Source organism: Hippoglossus stenolepis, chromosome 3 (assembly GCF_022539355.2).
Source record: "Hippoglossus stenolepis isolate QCI-W04-F060 chromosome 3, HSTE1.2, whole genome shotgun sequence".
NCBI classification, from domain to species: domain Eukaryota; kingdom Metazoa; phylum Chordata; class Actinopteri; order Pleuronectiformes; family Pleuronectidae; genus Hippoglossus; species Hippoglossus stenolepis.
The window spans coordinates 6654129-6674319 of NC_061485.1; the positions used below are offsets into that span (position 1 = coordinate 6654129).

General features: G+C 43.0%; 1 protein-coding gene across 1 annotated transcript in view; it reads left to right on the top strand.

Moving 5' to 3' along the window:
- Positions 1 to 1850: 1850 nt before the first annotated feature.
- The window catches only part of eif4g3a (eukaryotic translation initiation factor 4 gamma, 3a), a 45729-nt gene continuing 27388 nt past the window's right edge, over positions 1851 to 20191 (top strand). Inside the window, exons 1-5 of the mRNA XM_047339287.1 lie at positions 1851 to 2488; positions 11322 to 11394; positions 14834 to 15001; positions 16779 to 16871; positions 17881 to 17913. Coding sequence (XP_047195243.1) covers positions 2325 to 2488; positions 11322 to 11394; positions 14834 to 15001; positions 16779 to 16871; positions 17881 to 17913 — 531 coding nt within the window. The 5' untranslated portion in view covers positions 1851 to 2324. The remainder of the gene's footprint in view (positions 2489 to 11321; positions 11395 to 14833; positions 15002 to 16778; positions 16872 to 17880; positions 17914 to 20191) is intronic.

Genomic DNA, 20191 nt, shown 5'->3' on the forward strand with positions numbered 1-20191 from the left:
CAGCGAGTTGATGAACTTTGACGCCACGCCACTATTATGGCGTTTGACGAAAAGTCACAGTAATCTTATGCCTTCATTATCAATGTCTTGAGACCCATTTGACACAGGTTTGATATGGTTGCAGTAAGTGGATGAGGAGGAATACATCCAAGTGGAAGACATGCAAAAAAGACATTTCCTGTTTCCACCAGGGGGCGCTGTGATTTTAAGTCATGATTTCTGTGTAGATGTCATCAGGCCGGGACTCTTGTCTTACATGTCTAGTTTGGACTCGATTGGACCATGTATGTCCGAGATACAGAACCTCGTGTTTTGATGGCGTGTAATCAAACTGTGACGCCACGCCACGGTCACACCGTGTGACGAAAAGTTGATCTTTGAGGTAGTTTTTATCTCCATCTTGTTGTGATGACACTCATCTCCATATGAAGTTGATCAGATAAAAGCCCTGGGACAAGTTCGTCAAAGTAAAAATGTGGAATATGGCCAAAATGGCCACTAAATGCAAAATGGCGGGCTTCCTGTTGCGTTTTTCATAATGCCCCTTGAGACTTTTTTGTGTGTCTGGTCACGATACACCTGGGCTACGATTTTTGTGAAGATCGGTCAAAGGGAAACCTAGGGGCGCTGTTGAGCCATTTTGCCACGCCCATTTCAAATTACTCCAGAATACGTACATTTTCACCACTTTCTAATTTTCTGCAAAGTTTGGTAAGAAGTTGAGCATGTTAAAGCCCTCAAAAAGCCAATTCATTTGGGTCACTATAATAAGAATAATCCTTACAATTTCAAGAGGGCCTCCCACCGTCGGTGCTCGGGCCCTAATAATCTACCTGGAAAAACAAACTGCTGCCCTGAGAGAACAGTGACAAATCTGAAACTGTGGAAATGTGCTGGAGAAACATTGTAAAAAAAAAAACTTCTGGCAGAGATTTGAATTTTTTAAAAACATTATGCAAGGCTTCAAAACTAAATTTCAGTAATGCAAAACCTTTTCATGAGATTTGAACATTTCAAAGCCTCCTTCCTGCAGCTGTTAGACTGTACACGCAGCTCTGCTCCCAGTAAAACTACATGCGCCCATTACGGACTTTAACTCTCGTTGAACTATCTAAACTGTGCAATATTAATTCAGGTTCATGTGCAATGTACATATTCTCACACTGCATATATTTCTCTTGTTTGTACACTGTATATATACGTTTTTATCCCATTTATATTTCCTTACACTTAAGTATTGCATGTTACTTATTACTTACTGATGCCTATTTTTTGACTTGCGGCTGTAATATTGCAAATTTCCCCATAGTGGGATTAATAAAGGATCATTTTATCTTGTCATATCTTATCTCATTGGGGAGAAGCGTCTTGACTAGATTCTGATAATTACCGGTCTCAAAGGATCAATTAACCAAATCAGGGGTCCTCCTGCAAACTTGCAACTGCAAAGCAACCAAACAGACAGTAGGTGGCGCAGTGCACACAGGTCCATGGAATAGTTTGCTGCAGAGAATCAGACATTAACCAAACCTCTCGGAAATAACAGAATACAACGTGTAAAAGCCCCTGAACATATGATAATCACATATCAATATTTAGTTATTTATTGATATTTTTCTTTGATTCTCGCTTCATAAAGTTATTGTGTGTATTATTATTTATTATTTTAAACCTTCCGCCTGGACTTGTTCATTCTTTTAATTACGTTGTGGACTAAAATGCAACCAAAAAAAAGAAAAATATTTAAAAAATGGATTTTGCGCGTGAACCCGGTTTTTGAATCTCCGCGGTGGATTCGATTGGATCGAGCCCACCGAGCCGCGCTGTTGGCTGATTAGCCGAGCGATTCCGGAGCTGGCCGAGGATTCCCGAGTCGTCCTGTCCTGCCCGGACTGCTGGAAGCGGCCGCAACGCCATGTTGGCGAAGTCTCTCATCTGTGCGAGAAGGAAAATGATGGAGAACAGACCCGTCGAGAAGAGAAGGTAGATCGCCGACGGAGGCTGAAGACCGCGGCGATTATTGCGCCCCCCCGACCCGTGAGAGAAACGAACCGAGCCGGATCCGCGGAGGTTCCGGACGGACGAAGGGAGGCGAAACCTCCCACCGTCCCCATGAGCAGCACCGCTGACCCGAGCCGCGACTTTCCATGAGAAAAGAGACGTTTGTGTTGCTATCCGAGCTTCGCTGTCCCGCTTCGTTAAAGGGATCCGCGGCCTGCTTCGACACACCGCTACGCTTGCCCCATGCCTGCAGGCTAGCCGCCGCTCCTATCAGTATTTATTGAGCTATTGTTTTTATTTGTTTTCATATTTTTTTTGTTGCAATGAGTTTGCCACCGAAAGTGGTCCCCAAACAAGCCGCTGTCGCAGTGAGCGGACCTGGAAGTGGCCCCTCTCCGTCGAGCCAACTGCGGGCTACCCTGACCTCCGTGTCTCTGCCGCCGGGAGCCCCACAAGCTCCGCAGCCCGGCGCCGTGCCGCCGCCTCAGTATCCATTCACGCGGCCATGGCTTGTGCTTTCAAACATCTCCCCCCATGTGAGTATCCCCACTTTGCTAGTTTTTTTTTTTTTATTAGCGGGGGGATCTGAGCGGTTGGATGCGGGGGATGATGGTTTCGTTCGGGGGGCAGCTGGGAGGGGAGGGGAGGGGACAATTAGCTAGCTAAGTGTGCTAGCATTAGCTTACCGAGCCGGGTGTCAAAGCTAACGGAAATGTCAGCCTGGCTGTCGGTAGTTGTCGCGTCACTTCTCCCCCGGTAGTTTTATTTGTAATTTAAACGCGAGTGCCCCTGGAGCCTAACGAGAAAACAAGCCTTTATCACAGGTTAGCTCCATCCCCGGGAAGCTAAGTGGCTCTCCACACCGGCTGCCGGCTTTGTTCACTTACCGCTGTGGGCTAGCAAGGTACATTAGCCTCTCCGGTGCTAACATTTGTGCGGCTAGCAAGTGCACAAGTCACCACCGCAGAGCTGGAATGCTCCCAGTCCGTTTCAGGGTGATGACCTGGCCCTTGTTAATGGGGGCTAATGGTCGCCCGTACAAGGCCCAGCTTCTGGGAATCGCCCATTTCACACAACATTAGCTCGTTGGAGGGATGGTGGGGGTGGAGGGGGGGTGTTCCCGTGCACCTTGACGGGCCTGTCAGTCCCTGGGCCGGGGAGAGTCTCTCTGGCCCGCATAGCTTAACGTAGAGGCGCAATTAGAAAGTAGCGGGGTAGTTTAATAAGCTTCAGTTATGTTTGCTTTAGTATAAAACGTGCAGGAAACCATCTTCCGCTCATAAACGTGTTAAAAATGCCTCCTGATGCATCATAACTGTTTTATCATCTCCCCACACACACACATGCAGTGAATGACTACATCAGCGTTTCTTCCCAGGGCTTCGTGCTGCCCACTGCCCCCGGAATATTCATTCACCTTTCGAGTTGACTCAGAGATGGACTCGGCGTGTCTCTCTCTAGCCTACTTTCGGTGGAATGAAGTCACTGGTTATGTCACCTCAGCTCCTGTTTTATTTACAGCATGGTGGTGGTGGCGGCAGCAGCAGCAGTGTGAGGGAGAGGATTAGGTCCACGTCTCCTGTCTGTCAGTGGCACAGAGATGTGTCTGACAGCTTCCGCGGTGGCTTAGCTTTTTTGGGGGGGTGTGATGTCTCAACCTGATTTCCTGCCACACATGATCACAGTCCACCCCGTCTTCCCTGACGCCTGTGCAGGGAAGCAAGCTGCAGGTTATGGCAGGGGGGGGGGGGAGTATGAAAGCCCTCCCTCGCTCTTTAGAAGAGTAAATCAAACAACACAGGAGATAATGGTCTCTGTATTTGTTGTGCCTTGTCCTCCTCTGACTCCTTCAGCCTTTTTGAAATGACTGTTTGAATTTGCTTAACCTACTTTCAGCTCTGTGATCTAAAGAAAGTTCCTACCAGTTGAGTGCATAACAGCATCCTCTCCGTTTACCAGACGAACGTCTCGTTAAAGGCATTGATGCGTAACGATTAAACAGACTAATGGTAAATAAATATTTCTGTTTGTAAGGAGGAGAAATCGTAGCCCTTTGATTTTTGGTTTGCTGTGAACGCTCTTGCTTAATTAAAACAATTTACTGAAGTGATCAGTCTGACCATGTTGCACCTGTAGCACACAGCCATCAAATCTATGTTGCACAGTAGTAAGTCAATTTATAAGAATATTTCTACCTCCACCATTTTCTGCATTTGTTTGTTAGTTAGCGGGAATGCGCAGAAACTACTCAACCAATTTATGACATTTTGTAGAGGGTGTGGCATGAACCAAGGAAGAACCCATTGGGTTTTGGTGCATATCCAGGAATTTTATTTTTACTCCGTTTAACATTGGTGATCTCTATGGGAAAAAAATCAGGCATACTCAGGGGACTGATCAAAATCAAAAAATCCTGATCAGGTGAATTTAAATGTGGGGGGGCTTTAGGGCCTTGGCGGAGGTATGCACTCTTTGAATGTCATTTTAGTTACTATAGCCTTTAAATGCCATTAATAGACAGGATTTAGCCTGACTTGTCCATCGTAGTTTGACAGAATCTAGATAATATCATGAAGACTATTAAATTCAATCCAGAATACCTGATTTCTCTGTTTGGTTGATATGATATCTCCTGCTGTACGCACCAGGTGGAGCCGACAAAACACGCCATAATGGTTACACCTGTCAAATGTACCTTTAATTCAATCCAGCAAAGTGACCCTGCAATAAATCCTCATTCTATGAAATCAATCATTATTAGTGTTGGCAAATGTGTTGAAAAGGTAAAGTTTGAGTTATGTGGCATATCTGGTGTCTCTGCTTGCTTTGCTGTGCTATTTCAGCTGATTATATTGTATGTGGAATGTCTTTCAGTATAATTAAGTGTGATTTATACGCGCATTATATCATCTGTTCAGTAGGTGGGGAGTTAACAGGAGAATAAATTATACTAACATCAAATGATTGAATATGTATGAACATTTTAAACTAGTCTGTTTCGTCCTGGGAATATTCTTGTAAGATCACCCTGATGCACTCAGTTATATTTACCTCAGCAGTTGACTAGACAATATTTGATTTTCATTTCTGTATGAAAACAGGCCGTCTGAGTGTCACCACTTGTCTGACCTCTCACTGCGTAGACCTCAGAGGTCAGGAGTGTGGGAGAATGTGACTCTGTCTGGCCACGGCTTCTGGTGCATGGGGATTCCCATTGGAGGATGTCGTCTTGAGATGCACAGGGGTTGTGAGGGATGCGTGCATGTGTGTGTGTGTGCAGTGCACAGGAGGGGGTCGCAGTTTGTTTCTGTTCCTGGTTGCCAGAGAAACGCCCAGCGCATGCGTCTGCTGCTGCACTTGCCAGACAATGGCAGCACTGCTTAACATTCAGAGTGAGAGGCCAAGGTGGCGCTTCCCACCATCTGCCAACAAAGGCCCAGGTCACTCAGCCGGCTTTGGCCCTCCCTTATTTCCTTCCATCCCCCCATAGCTCACCTCATCCCACTGCTGGCCCAGCTGAGAAAACTGAGGCTTTCTCCCCACTTTCCCCTGCTCCTCTCTGTGTGCCCCCCCTCCTCCAACCCATCAGCTTTCATGATACAGTACTTTCATCACTCTTTGAATAGACTTCTTTTTCTGTCCCTCAACCTTGCAAATGTTTCCCCCTTCTTTTCCCCCCATGATTTGTGTTTCTGCTTAGACAAAAAGAACGACAGCATGTGCCTGTAAAGAGAAGAGAAATCCAATGTTGGCCAGGAAAGCATAGTCAGCCAGAGCTAGTTCTGAGGCGTTGCAACGTCATGTGTGGACCCAGCTGGGAGGTCACACTGCGCAGTAGTTGTATATTCCAGGACAGGTGTGTGCAGCCTGCATGAGAAGATATTCTCATGAGTATACTCTCTGTGGGATGTTATAAATAAACTGCTGAGTTGTTGTGAGCCAGCATGCAGGACCGTTCTTTACAGAGAGGGAGTGGCTTGTTGAAGAAGACATCCTGCACACTGTCAGTGGTTTTATCTGAAGTGATGTTAATACACACGACTGTGGATATATTACTTCAGTCTAGAATTACTTGTATTTATTCACTCTCGAAAATTTTTTCAAATCAACTTAGTAAATGAGGATATTGGACATTTTAACTTCAACGGCTCTTACAGGACCGAGTATTTGTGTAGTTCGACACTTGACAGCATCTAGTGCTACAACTTTCGCCAAAACTTGTGTCAGAGCAAGAATTTTTGCTTTGCTTTAAAAATGTACCCATACAAGTTTGCATGTAGCCTGCAGTGAGAATATACTGCAGAGAAGAATAGTTTCGTTCAAGGGCAGTTGCAAGTGTGGTAGATCTGCCAAGTCACAACTGTTGACAGCTAGCCATGCAAGTCATTTTAGGCATTCATCATTCAGTCAGTTGACCATGTGCAGGTCCTTGTTACCTCCTCCAAGAGGTCATGTTTTCACCCCTGTCCATTTGTTTGTTTTCATTGAATTTAAGTGGACTGTTGGGCCTTGGTGGAGGTGTGTGCTCTACTGAGTCCCACTGTAGTTGGTTATTTATTTTTGTCTTAATGCTACTATCATAGGTGTTTGTTGTACATGCTAATGATAATACATTAGGTACTATAATGGGTATTTCATGGTGAAACCTGGTATTTGTTAGTAATTGAATACTTTTTTTATAGGCATTGTTGGCAAGTGTTTTTTGTCAGCTGGATCATATTTTTTATTGCCCTGCCTTGTGGTGCTGTTTGCTGAGTTCATTGCCGCTGCTGCTTTAACCATGACCCAGTAACCTAGTGATAATTTATGTTTAATTTCTCTGGCAGTGTAATTTTGGCTCCTAATAAAATTATCACCTGTGTCTAACACCCACAAACAGTTCAACAGCACAATCCAACCACTTCAGATTTCCACCGGCAGTTGTGTCGACAGTTTCCCAGAAGATAACTGCCACTGCAAAAAAAAAAAATTCCACCATGGTTGGTTACTAAATGATAGGAAGCAAAGATTGTAGTTTACATTTTTTTTTTCATGCATCTTGCGAAATGATTGCTAATGTAACACATGTGAACACATGCTGTTGAAAGTCTCTTGTCAAAGAAAATAATGTTATGGTCTCTCTGAGTTCCGTTGGAGGAGACTCGACTTTATCACATTATAAACTTGTGTTTAACAGGTGAAGCCCCTTCTGTGCGGCCACATTCAATTCTTTTAAGTATTTAAGAAAAAATATTTTCTTCATGTAATCATCTCTTCATTGTGATTTAAGTGATTTTAGTCCCTGAAGTCTATTAAGTGATACATTTAATAAGGATTTTACCTTGTCATTCTCATTGACGGACGGACGGACGGACGACAAGGAAGTGGAGCTTAATCATCTTGATTGCCCCCTGGTGGTTGGCTATAGTAAAGGTCATAAACCCCCCCTCCTCCACGTGAGCAGTTGGGACATTGACCAAACCAAAAAAGTCAATGTCCATATCAAATAAATGTGACTGTCATTTTAGGTAGTTGTTATCACACTGATGTTTGTTTAAGTGTTAATTTTTCTGGTAAGTTTGTTTTTAATTGTGTTTGATGCTATGTAAACAGGGTGAAACATCATGATTTACTTCTAAGAATCTCATTTGGTCAAGCGTGTGTATCGGCTGGTCCTCGATATTGCACCTCAATCAATTATTCATCACACAGGAAGTGTAGACGTGTTCATAGTGGTAATGGTATTATTTGGTATTTATTTACTTTGTTGCATTTATATCCTCAGACGTGCAAGTTTTCTGTCCCTTTTTTAATTTAACACCAAAAGCAAATACAGTCGAAGCTGCAAAGATCCAGAACTATTGTTGCCTAAGATTTGGTTTGGAAGAATTGAAACCATCAACCTACCAACTAATGGTGATTACTATGGTGAAAGAGCAGTCCCTGCAGCAGCAGGCGGCCAGTGAGTCAGTAAGGGGAGTGAGTGGCCAGTAGGCCAGCAGGCCAGCAGGGGGAAGGAGGGATTGTGTCTGCACCATCTGGGTCGTCTCCACTCACTTCCTGTGCCTCAACTCTGAACCCTCTGCAGTGACATTTCCAGGTAGACGGCATCATTTAAATGAGACATGGCGCGTTCCTTCATTATTATTATTATTATTATCTTTTTGATGCTGCAAAGAAATAACCTGTGTGTAATGTGGGTGACATTTGTCTACAGAGCAACTAAATCAGCTCACCTCATCTCACAGGGATGAGGTTATTAACCACACAGCTGTGCTCCATTACTTTTTTCAGTATTTAGTTAGTTTATTGAGCTGTATCATCCTCCTGATCCCACCCTGCTCCTTGTAAGGCTGCAGCTCCTCTCCAGTCTTCCCCTTTCTCTCCCCCTCTCCCCCTCAGAACTTAAGTGGCTTTACAGTAAGCTAATGATGAAGCAGGAGCCGCAGCAGCTTTTTCCTCCTAAATGTGGCTTACAGGTCAGGAAGGGGACGGGGGACAGGGAGGAGTGGCCCGAAGCTACTTTATGATATCCTCAGGGAAGAAGGGTCAGAGCTGGACTCGTTTCATTAGACGTTACATTGTTAACAGTAAACTAAAAGACAGCTTGGCCTTCTGTCAACACATTTTTTTGTGTGTGTTTTCCTTGATTTCTCAGAGAATAATTCATGGATCTTGATCAAAATATATCAGACATTTTGAGGGAACTGATATGAGTGTGTTCAATTTGTTGCAGATCGAGTGAATTTTAATGTGGTTTCATAAGGGGACTGTTGGACTTTGTTGGTGGTATGTGCCATTCTTGTTGGATTAGGATTATACACCCATTAATTTCCCATTATCTAAACATTGCATTTCCTCTCAGAGCTTCAACCACTCGTGTAGTTCTGTCCAGTTGGATGTTGCAGATACGGCCGCGCTGACAGCAGTGTCCCTGTCGTAAATCTTTCAGTTGACATTGTGCCTACCCTCTCTCCTCAAGCAGAAAATTAACGGAGATCAAACTAATGACTAATTTATAATTAGTGCGGTCAGCCACTTTCATGGTTGCGCCTGATGCAAGAATTTTGACTGCAGTGTCAGCAACCATCTGGTCACCTGGCCACCCACACGGACGGCCTGACGTAGATTACGTTTTACCTCAGGAATTGTGTTGACTCAGCGTGATCACCTGGATGTGACGCTGCAGTGGAGCTGTTATCAGATACCAGCAATATCTTTACCGCCACCGCCGCCAGCCGTCAATCCTGCACTGCCAAAACTAATCATAGATATTTATGATGCATCGCATCAATCACTTTTTGTGTCTTTGAGGTGTATTTATGCTAGCTAACTATGATGAACCCTCAAAGGATTTATGTAGCCAAAAATGAAAAAAGCTTTTAATATCAAAGCAACACCTTTTCATGTAGAACGATTTAGCTTTGACTCAATCAGTTATGCAGTTAAATAGGTCTATTGCTGTGCCTTGTTTATGTCAATATGGAGTAAAAAAGATTTTCTTCTCCGTCTCATTGATTGAGTTTCAAAACATGATTCTCCAAAATATATATATTCTGCAATTACTACATGTCTTCTGAGATGACAGAAATCAACATACTGCTTTTGAGCCTTTTTAATTAATCTCAGGTTTTTACAATTTGGCTGCAGTCATAACAAGGGTAGCTAAACTCCTTAAGTCTCTCATTGTAACTGATCGTTTGCTTTTCCTGCCCTTGCTGCTGTTGATGATGACCCCTGAACTCCACATGGAAGCGAACCTGTTGCTCTGGCAGGTTAAACCCCAGGTTCACCTGTGCACGTCCTGTTCCCTTCTCTCTGTTTATCAGTCCTCCACACAGTTGCCCATGCCAACTATCAGTCACGTAGAGCAGACGGATCAAGTTGCCTAACTGCCGCACGCTCTCCTCTCTCTTTCTCTGTCACCCACCAGATGTGGCTGGGTTGTGAAATATATGCAAATAACTATTACTGTCAACTTCTTTTCTTTTCATTTGTGCTTTGTGGCTTGGATAAGCAGCATTGTGGCTTTCAGACCATGACAGGTAATCTGTGAATCATGGGCAAACGCCGCCTTTCTGACGAGTCACATTATGTGTGGAAATCTCCTCTCTTAGTTTCTCATAACATGGCAAAATGAAAGTAAAAGTTGTAAACACTATGTTCCTCTTGGCTCACTGTTATTGTGCCCCTTCTCCCCTCGACTTCCATGTGAGAGTCTGAGTCTCTAATTACTCCTAATTTCAGTGTACAACATTTACTGTGTGGGGATAGGCGTGTTGTTTTTCCAAATTCCCTGGCGATGAAACCGATAATGTTTCCTGCTGTGCTTCTGCTTTTTTTTTTGAATCACGGCCCTCTTTTTAAATGATTCTTTTCACTCTTTATCCCCCCCCCTCTCTCCCTCTTGTGTTGTCGGTTACAAGTAGAGGTGCTGGCAGGGGGCCAAGGGAGATGACGGCCCCCGCAGGCGAGAGCAGAGTAAAAGAAGAGGACTTAGGGGAAAGGGAGGCCTGATTTGGATGAAAGGAAGAAAGCCAGACGTTCGGTTTCCCTTAAACCATATGACCAGCAGTGTGCGAGTCTGTCTGTCACAGACAACTGCTCCGGCAGGTTATTAACCACAGGGCCTCCTTATTTATGTCACATTCCATCTTTGGACAACATCTGATTTATGTGAGACTCATTATTAAATGTTTCTGAAGACTCAAAGAAAACTGTCTTTAGTTTTAAGACTTAATGAAACCTGGAGTGTTACAGGTTTATTCAGTGTTGTGACAGGAGAGTTATATTTGACCTATTATTGTTTACAACCTAAAGGGAATTAATATGGAAAGTTTGTTCTTCCCATGTAAGACGTGAGCAGTTGTCTAATCTGCTCTCTGTGTCCCCCTGCCTGAAGCAGTCCAGAAATCCATTTCTGCTTTTCCCTTTAACTCTTGCAAAATGGTGAAGGTACATAGTGTACTCTCCGAGATGGGGCATTTTGGGCGGGGTGGTGGTGGGGTGGGGGTCGGGAGGGGATCCATGAAACCCAACTAGCTGTGCTATTGGGGTTTCTAGGAAAGCCCTCTGGATCAGCTAACGCATTGATCAAAAACACAAATGTAAAACCGGACAATCAGCAGAGTTACATCAGCGTTTGCTGAACGGAAAACTTTCAAACATACCAGGTGAACTCTTCTCACAATGGTTTAGTCAGCAACATGTAGATTAATCAGTGCCTCTGACATGACTGTGTAGAATCGTACCTGTCAAGCCTTCAGACTAATCTGTAGAATGAAACTTGTTTTCGTTTTTTCTAGTTACTTTGAGAGTTTTCCTTAATGTAACCTTTTCAGAATCCCACGGGTTCAGCCGTCACTGGACGATCGAATCTTCCCCACACAGCCTGGAGTCGCTGCAGTCTACAGCGTGAGTCACTGCATGCAGCCAAACACGCTCAAATACTGTGTATATCCACCTGTAAGGATACCGCATTAGACGCATATGACTCATATCTACACTATGCATACAACTTTTAAAAGCTGTTTTCATCCTTACCGACTCACCTGAAAGTGCACATCAAATGACCATTAATGCACAATGGTCATGCACATAAACGGGATGCAGCAAATGGTTGCTTAGTTGCAAATAATACTATGAATGAGAAACAACAGTGGTTAGAATTAGGATGAGGGATTTCTTTTCATAGACCAACGACAAGGTGGAACTGTTACTGACAGTAAGTGTTAGCAACACTCTGCCCTCACCGCTGGTGGTTGAGTTACTGGTGAGACCCAATCAGGGTTCAAATGAGTCATCGTATCCAAACTCCTCTGTTTCTGCCCATCAAGACTAAAACACAGCACCTGAGATTCAAACAAAAGCAGAGCCGGCGGCATTTCCAAATTTCTCTGAAAATTCGGTAGTAGTGTGGACGGGAGCTGTAAATGTAGAAATAGTGATGCGTTTTAAAATGTAAACGCATTTATATGGAAGAGTTTGGTAGCGTCCAAGATAAATCTACACTCTCCCTTTTTAAAATGTTTTCAGAATGTATAATTTCGACAGTGTCACAGTATTTGTAATTAAGATTTTTGATAGAGCAATTCTTCATTTTGGTTGAGTAGCTTTCACAGGCACTGTAAACACTAGTGACAAGGAGAAGACATGATGTTGTGATCTGAACGCTGGAGGCCTGTTGTGCAAACTCAGCACTTCAGGGGACCGCTGCCATTCACTGACTCCTTCAGGAGTCAATTAACATTTCCTGTATCAGATAATTATCAAATTCCAATAGCTTCTTATATTTTATTTGAACCTGCTCGGGGCATCAACATGTGAGTTAAAGGCTTCAGGCGGACAGATTTATAATGTCCTTGTCTGAACTTTGCTCTCCTACACTGCTCTGGGTTTCTCCGTTGAGCAGTACAGTATATATATATATTTACCTGGGGGGCAGTAATTTGATTGACTGATTGTGACAGTCCCGACGTTAAAGGCACAGATGCCTCTATGTTCATTGTTGCACATCTTGTAAATAAATGTTTAATATGGAAAAAGGAAGAAAAGAATATTGATTTCCACTCTCACTGCACATTGTATTGATTTCTGTTACATCCCAAAACTGGAACTGGAAAAAATAAATTCAATATGGACATTGTCGGAAATATTGGCTTATATGTTTTTGTTGCCCCTATGCTGGTACAACCTAAATTATTTGACACCATATTCCTGTGTCAGGCAACATTAGGAAGCTGCACAATGTGAACTTTGCACAAATAAAGTCACTGTTTATTCAGCTTTGAGCTTATTTATCTACTGTAACACAACAATAGTGCAAACATTTTATGATTTTTTTTTTTTTCCATCTCATTTTTGGGGGTTAAGGCTGCAACAGTGATGCCCCTGCTGGAAATAAACTGATCCTGTGGCATGAAACAGGTTTTTTGTGCAGTGGATGCTGGGTTTAGCACTTTGCTCCCCCCCTCTGCCCTCATGCATAGCCTCTATACCGCTGCTTGCCTCCCCTCCCCCATCCCATCACTCTGTATGTCCTCAGAATCAGTCACTTGCCTGAAGCAGAGCAGGCTCCTCCCCTGGCAACAGCAGCTAGATTAGTTGCTTTATCCCAGGTCATCTGAGGGAAGTGGGCCACACAGAGAAGATGGAGAAATGCAGAGCGGCTTGGTACTATAGAGGCTGTACAGAATGTTCCCTTCAGTACCAGGTAGATGTGAATGCTCTACGTTTGGAATGCGTTTTAAAATCCCAGTGTTGTTCTTTAAGGGGCTTTAAAGCTCTAATGGCCAGGTTCTGTAAGAGGGGAAAAGGGCTGTGGGAGGAGAAGAGGGTTGCCAAGCTTTCCATAGTGTCTCAGTGCCTCCTACCTTTTCTTCCTGCAGTATCCTCTCTCATTCCCTGTGGTGTCAGGCCTGCTGCAGCAGCAAGCTACACCTGCAGTGGTGCCAGCCCGCAGCTGCAGCAGCCAAAGTCCATCTTGACACACTGCGGGCAAAGCCAACATCCACACGGATGCCTTCTAGTTTCTAAATGCATCACTTCTGCTACGTTCACGTCTGTCATCCAAGCTACTCCAGAGTTTGTGATCCCTTAAAACGGGGAAGTTAAGGAAGCATTGCTGGCCCTGTTATAGTTTGAGAACTCTGGGGTTGTGTTTTAGTCTGGACGGGCAGAACCAACAATAGAGTGCAACGGTGACCACCCACTTTTAGAATGGCTCTGCCTGCAGAAATTAATTTTCCTGACATTTCAGAAAATCTTTAATAAAGAGTTTCAAGCCTTGTTCCAGGCTGAGTAGTAGCACTTCTCATTGACATTGCAAATTAAACAAATTATGTAAACGCAGTTGATATCATATGAAGCTTTGGCTTCTACAGGACCATAAAACATTGTTCTACAATCTTGTAGCTTGTGGTAAAGTCTAAATGGTTGGATAGTTACAATTGTATGCCTGATAATCAAAATCTCTTTTCAGAAAATGGTTGTAATCTTTTTTTTTTTTTTGTACTTCCATAACCAGACTGATTTCTATGACGTAAAAAAGATCAAATTCGAGTAAGGAGTCAAAACGTAGTTGTAAGGTAGCAAAGCGTTGGCAAACCTTACTTTCAGCAATATTTCCACCTTGTCGGCGATCCAAGAAAATCTAAATCTTCAGTCTTACTTTTCACCAGTTCTGTTCCATGTTAGTAGTATTTTCCGCAACTCGGCAACCAGATGACAATCGGCTTCCTCCTTACACCTGCTTACACGACCAGTACACATGAGTGGTAATGTAATACGTTTGTTTCAGGAGAGTTGGTTTGTCTGACACAGAGCTGCGTTCGTCAGACCTGGATGGTTTTACTTTTAAAATGGCTTTTTAATGTCAACGTAACACAAGAGCGGAGTCAAATCCTATATTTTTATAGTGCTCTCTGGGAAGGCACCACCCTCCTTTGGCACATCGACAAGGCTTATTTAACACGACTCAGTTGTACCAGGTGCACTCTCTCTATCACAAATGAGTGGGAATGTAATATAATTTACTTGACCCAGTTTTGCCATATGAGGCCCAGACATCCTTGCACAACATGTTTTGGCACAGTGGGCTGCAGGAGAGGCCAGATCCCCGTCGTTAGCCAACCGCAGCAGGCTTCAACACCCACAGATCCAGGTCCTTACCTCGGCACACACACCGGGCTAATCCTGGAGCTTGAGTGCTTATTTTACATTCCTCGGCAGGAGGCAGTAATAATGACCTGCGGAATCCTGCCATTGCTGTTCTTCCTTTTCATCAGTGTTTTTTCATCAATCTGACTGAAGTCACATTTGTCATGTGTATAATTTTACTGTGTATGTGATGCAGGTACCCAGGCATGCTGGTCCTCCTTACGCTGCTCACGACATCACAAAGGGACACCCTAATTTGGCGGGCACCCCGCCTGGTCATGCCCACTCCCCAGCGCTCTCTCAGGTATCAATACCCACAGCTTCCCCATATCGCTACCCTAAGGGCTGGGAGACAGGCGGAGGGGTGAGTTTATCGCTGTGTCCGCCGTCATCCTCTCTGCATATTCATCCTCTATCTGTCAATTTGTCTCCTTTTGTTTGTTTGACCTGTGTTAGGTCTGGGCGACAGTTCATTACTGTAACTTATTGTTTCCTAATAGACTCACATCATATATTGTTTCACTTGTTTACATATCTGAATGTAAGATAACTTGTATTTAACCAAAACTTGACAGTGTAAAAATTTGGACCCTTTTTCTGTTCAAAATTATAGTATTTTCGCTTGAATTTTAAATAATGATTTGAAACGCATAAAAATGAATCGCACACATCGCCTACACCTAACCTGAATTATCTGCCTTTTATTACATCAGCGTTTTATTTTCCTGTTTGTCATTCTCTCTTCTAATATTTCTAAATGGCAATAATCTGTGTACATGTTTTATTAAATTCAGGTTACATTATTAAAAATTGGATCAAATTCTAGAACAATTTGTGATCACTGCTGCATCAACATACATCTACTGTGTATTCTGTTCTATACGACAGCTATTTCACCATGAGGTCACGATGTAGCTCAACCTCAAATCAGATCACATTGGTCTGTTAAACACAGTGTAAGGCTTCAAAGGGAAAGAGGTTTGAAACAAAAGCTTCAACATTAATAACTTAACATTTTTTAGCATTGCCGCTTTATGGTTAGACCTAAACTCTTTGTGTTGAAGCTCTTTAAAAGTAGAAAGTTGTAAATAAAAGATGTGGGTGTGAAATCCTGGATCCCATCAGGGTTAAGAGCAGAAGCTCTTGGTTGAATTTAAACAAGATCTCAAATCTGTATAAATCTAATTGATTTGAGATGATAGAGGTTTGGTTAGTTTAAAGGCAACTGTCTTCTCTGCTTGTAACCACAATGGCATCCATACACATGTGATGCAGACTGGATGCGGAAATAACACAATTCAGAGGACCAGCTGGTAAATCGAGGCTAGCCATTATGGGAAAGGTTTACATCCTTCATTTAGTTGGGAAAAATCCCTAAACCAATGGACATGGACCATCATTAAGATTTTTGCTGCCGTGAAACTGGCAACCGTGCTCTCATCAACAGGCATGTTGACTCCATGACTCAGCATCTCTGGAAGTATGCAACTACGCTCGCAAGGAATCTAGAAGTTCCTCTTTACTGTTACAGCCTAATGGCCCACTGCCTCCCCCGAAAGCAGCTCTAGTCTCTCACCAGCCTTCTATAAATAGTCCTGTCAGCCAGCACGCACTGAAATGATCACAACCGTACCAGCCGCAGCAGCTCGAGGAAGAGTCAGAATATCTGTTTAAACCCACCTCAGCCGGGCACCACTGCTCACGAGATAAAGGATAAAGGGACACGGGATTTGCAGTCCTTCAGGCTACCAATTATTTACTCCTGGTGCATAAACCCCAACACATCGAAATAAAATTCTCCTAGCAACATCTAAAGTAGTGAACTGTTGTGATGTCAGGCGTTTTGTTAAGCTATGTTACAGTTAGTCATTTTAACCCTAACATCAGACGTATTTAAACATATTTAAACCCTTGTCATGGGTCATTTCTTCCATAAGAAGTCTTAGCTACCATAGATGCAATGTGTTCAACGCACCACGGTTTACAGTTGAACATTATGAACTTGAATATGTGCATAATGTCTCCTTTTAAAGTGTGAACTGTACAGAATAAATGACAAGTGACAGATTGCAGCACAGCTCCTGGTTTGTGTTTAACAAGCCGTCTCCCTCTGTCCATCTCTCCATCTCTTCTCTTCACAGTCTCCATACAACCCTGGACAAAATGCTGGCTCCGCCTCTCTAGTGTACTCTCCCCAGACACAGCCAATAAATGCACAGCCACAGAGTCGCCCGGTGAGTGTCCCTCCGGTGTTTCATTTACAGCTCCCCTACCTCAGAGCAAACAAACTGTTGGGATTTATGATTACCGTTGTTGAGAGTTGGGAGTTTGTCCGTAATGGAGGGTTTCTGTGCTGGCTGTAGATATTTTACTGTGAGGAATTTTTGTGTAATGTCAATCTCATATAGTATGATCAGTGAAGTCTACATTAAGATGATTAGTAACACATTAAGACCTTTTGTGAAAAATCTCCCAAAGCAACAACCCTAGTAAGAAGTATCCAAATATGATATTTTACAACATTCTATGTGTAATTACACTTAATATTGATTGGTTCCTTCCCATCAAGAGAGCAAGACTAACCAGACCTGAGTCAGGGTGTATTCACTCATGCAGGAAGTCTTGTTTTAAACCTGTTATGTTTGTCACTTATTGACAATTTGGAATTATAAACATTGTCCAAGGGATGGGTGATATATCAGTCGATATCAAGAATTATCACGTTAAATGTCACGTTATTTTTTCTAATAAGTTTAAAGACAGATTTTTGCTCCTGAGTGATGAATGTGGTTTTAAACTCTTTGTTGACAGAGAATCACAAACACTTTATAGAGCTGAGGTAGACGAGTTATTATACCTCCTCTCTGTGCTTGCACAATAATAAGTATTACATCAATATAAATTGGACTTTAGTTATTTGGCTATTGATGATAATTATATTACGATAATTATTGATATCGTTTTATTGCCTAGCTCCCTGTAAATCTAGTTTCACTGCTGCTTAAAACAAGATAAAATTTACAAGCTACTATTTGCAAACACAAACTTTGACTTTGATCTGTGCGTCACGTGCCACGTGTCCTTTGAAGCTTTGTTGCTCTGTGATTTTGTTCTGTATTTTCAAGCATCTGCCTCCATCACTCATTTATCTCTGTGTCTCTCTTATGTTCTTTCTCCCCCTCGCCCTGCTTTGCCATCACTGCTTCTCTCTCCTTGCTGGACCTCTCCTCACTCCCCCACCAGTTTGCTACGGGCCCTCGACCGACCCATCATCAGGTAATTTACCCCACTGTACGTCCCCTCCTGCTTACCTTCTCGCACCATCATCATCATATCAGTTTGCTGGTACCTGCATGCAAAAAGGCTCCAAATGGGGCATATAGTCTCAGATTTGAAAGCCTACAAATATCATGAACACAGATTAACATGTTTTAATTGTCATGTTGTTTTTCCTGAGTGTGCTGCTACTTAATCATGAGAGCCAGGCGGGTGCACAGAGCAGTTTCTTGATGGGTGTGATTTTGCTCTTTTTCAGGCTATTTTTATGGTGACATTTGTCTGACTCACCAGATGTAGACTGTGGGTATCAGCTTGACATTGGCAGTGAGTCTCTTACAGAATACTGTTAACCGTCTGCTTCAGGCTTGTTACTGTTTAAAACCCCATCTTCTACCTCAGAGCTAGCAACCTGTACGCTGAAAATGAGTTTTGATGGCGATTTGGATCGTAAACTGGCACAGTTGACATTTATTTTGCTGTGTTTTGGGGGGTAATCAACCATTTTAATGACAAGTTTCCCCAACATTATTTTTGATTCTTCATCCTGGCGTTAGCACCACCCACGATGACTTGGTTTACAAACAATTGTTCTACTCCCTCGTAGCAGAATGAAAATAAGTGCAGCCAGACCTTTCTCCAGTGCTGACACAGCACTGTGGAGATGGGCCTGGCTGTGAGAGACTATGATGAGACTGAAATTGGTTAATTCCAAATAAAAGTGAATTGGTATTACATAGTCTTTACAGGTTTAATTGTAATGAGGCCTGTGTGTGTCCTGGGCGCCAAGTGGAACAAATAACCGCAGAGTCTCTCAGCTTTCTTACAGATGATATATTTTTGTGAGTGTTTATAAGTCAGTTTCACATGATAGAACCTTGTCCTTGATTGGATTTAACACAGTTTCACACACACACACACACACACACACACACACACACACACACACAGTCTGCAGCCAGACACAAGCTGATTAAAGTTGTATATTCTCTGCTTGAGTAAAGGAACCTCATTAGTCTGAATTTGTAAACCCCAAAAATTTGAATTTATTTTCCTGCATGGTTTGAATTCACAAAGAGAGTGTGTCTGAAAGCAACAGCCTTGTGAGCCCATTGTATTATATTTTTGGAGTCTGGGAGCTGACTTGCTGTCGCATCTCGACACCATTCAACACACTCTATTAGCTGATTAGGCCATCGAATAAAGCCTGACTAGTGCCAGTTGTGCTTTACACAATGAAAGGCCCTTATGTGCAGCAGAAAATTGGGGCTAAATATCAGTTCTTGTGCTCCTCGCCAACCAAAGTTTGTTTTCCCCTTATATTTTTAGTTTCATTAATACATAGAAGAGACGTTATCTCCCGTCAGCACTGGTCTTCCAGGGTATTTTGCTGAATCGTTTAACGCCTGAAAATAGAAAAGGGGACATTTGTTATTTTTGTGCAGCCATTGCTAAGACTTTCCAATTTATTGCAGTGACAACGCGATCATGACTTCATGGTTTCCAGTAATTACATTAATGCGCTGCAATCAATTTGGCTGTTTTATTGTTTTGTTGAACCTTATTGTTCTTTGTGGAACTAAACTTAACACACTCACCTTAAAATGACTGATCCATGAATTATTCCCTAGTTATTGGTGAATATGTAAAAAAAAAAAAGTCCCATCTCACAATATCAAAAGAAAGTGACAAAAAAAACCTCCCTGGATCCGCCCCTTTGTCCGTGTAACCAAATCTTTTCCCAGTGTAAGAAGACAAAGATATGAGGGGTGGCCGGTGATCATCAGGTTCGCTGTCGACAAGTAAAAGGGCTGGAACAGCTGTGTGGCCCCAGTGTTTGTGTTCAAGACTGACATTTGTGTAAATGATGAATCCTGTTGGACAGTTGACACTCTGTGAACCAAGGTCATTAGATTATGAGGGCCACGTATTATCTCACGGACGCTAAGAGTCTCGGACATTTCAAGGTGCTGACATTCAGTCCATGTGACTTCCTGTTCTTGTTGTGTTCGTTGATTCATGTTGTAGTGATTAACACAATTGCCCACTCCAAAGACTGATGTGTTGTTCACACCCCTGTACTGAAAGATGTGCCCTGACTAAGTTGTTGTCTAACATCCTCACCTTCTTGATGCTTCTGTGTGGGTAAATTTTAACAGACTATTAATAGTATGGTGTCAAAGTGTGTCGGATGTGTTTACTGCCATTGGTGTAACACACACACACACACACACACACACACACACAGTGCATGCCCTGGCTGTCACAAACTGGCGCT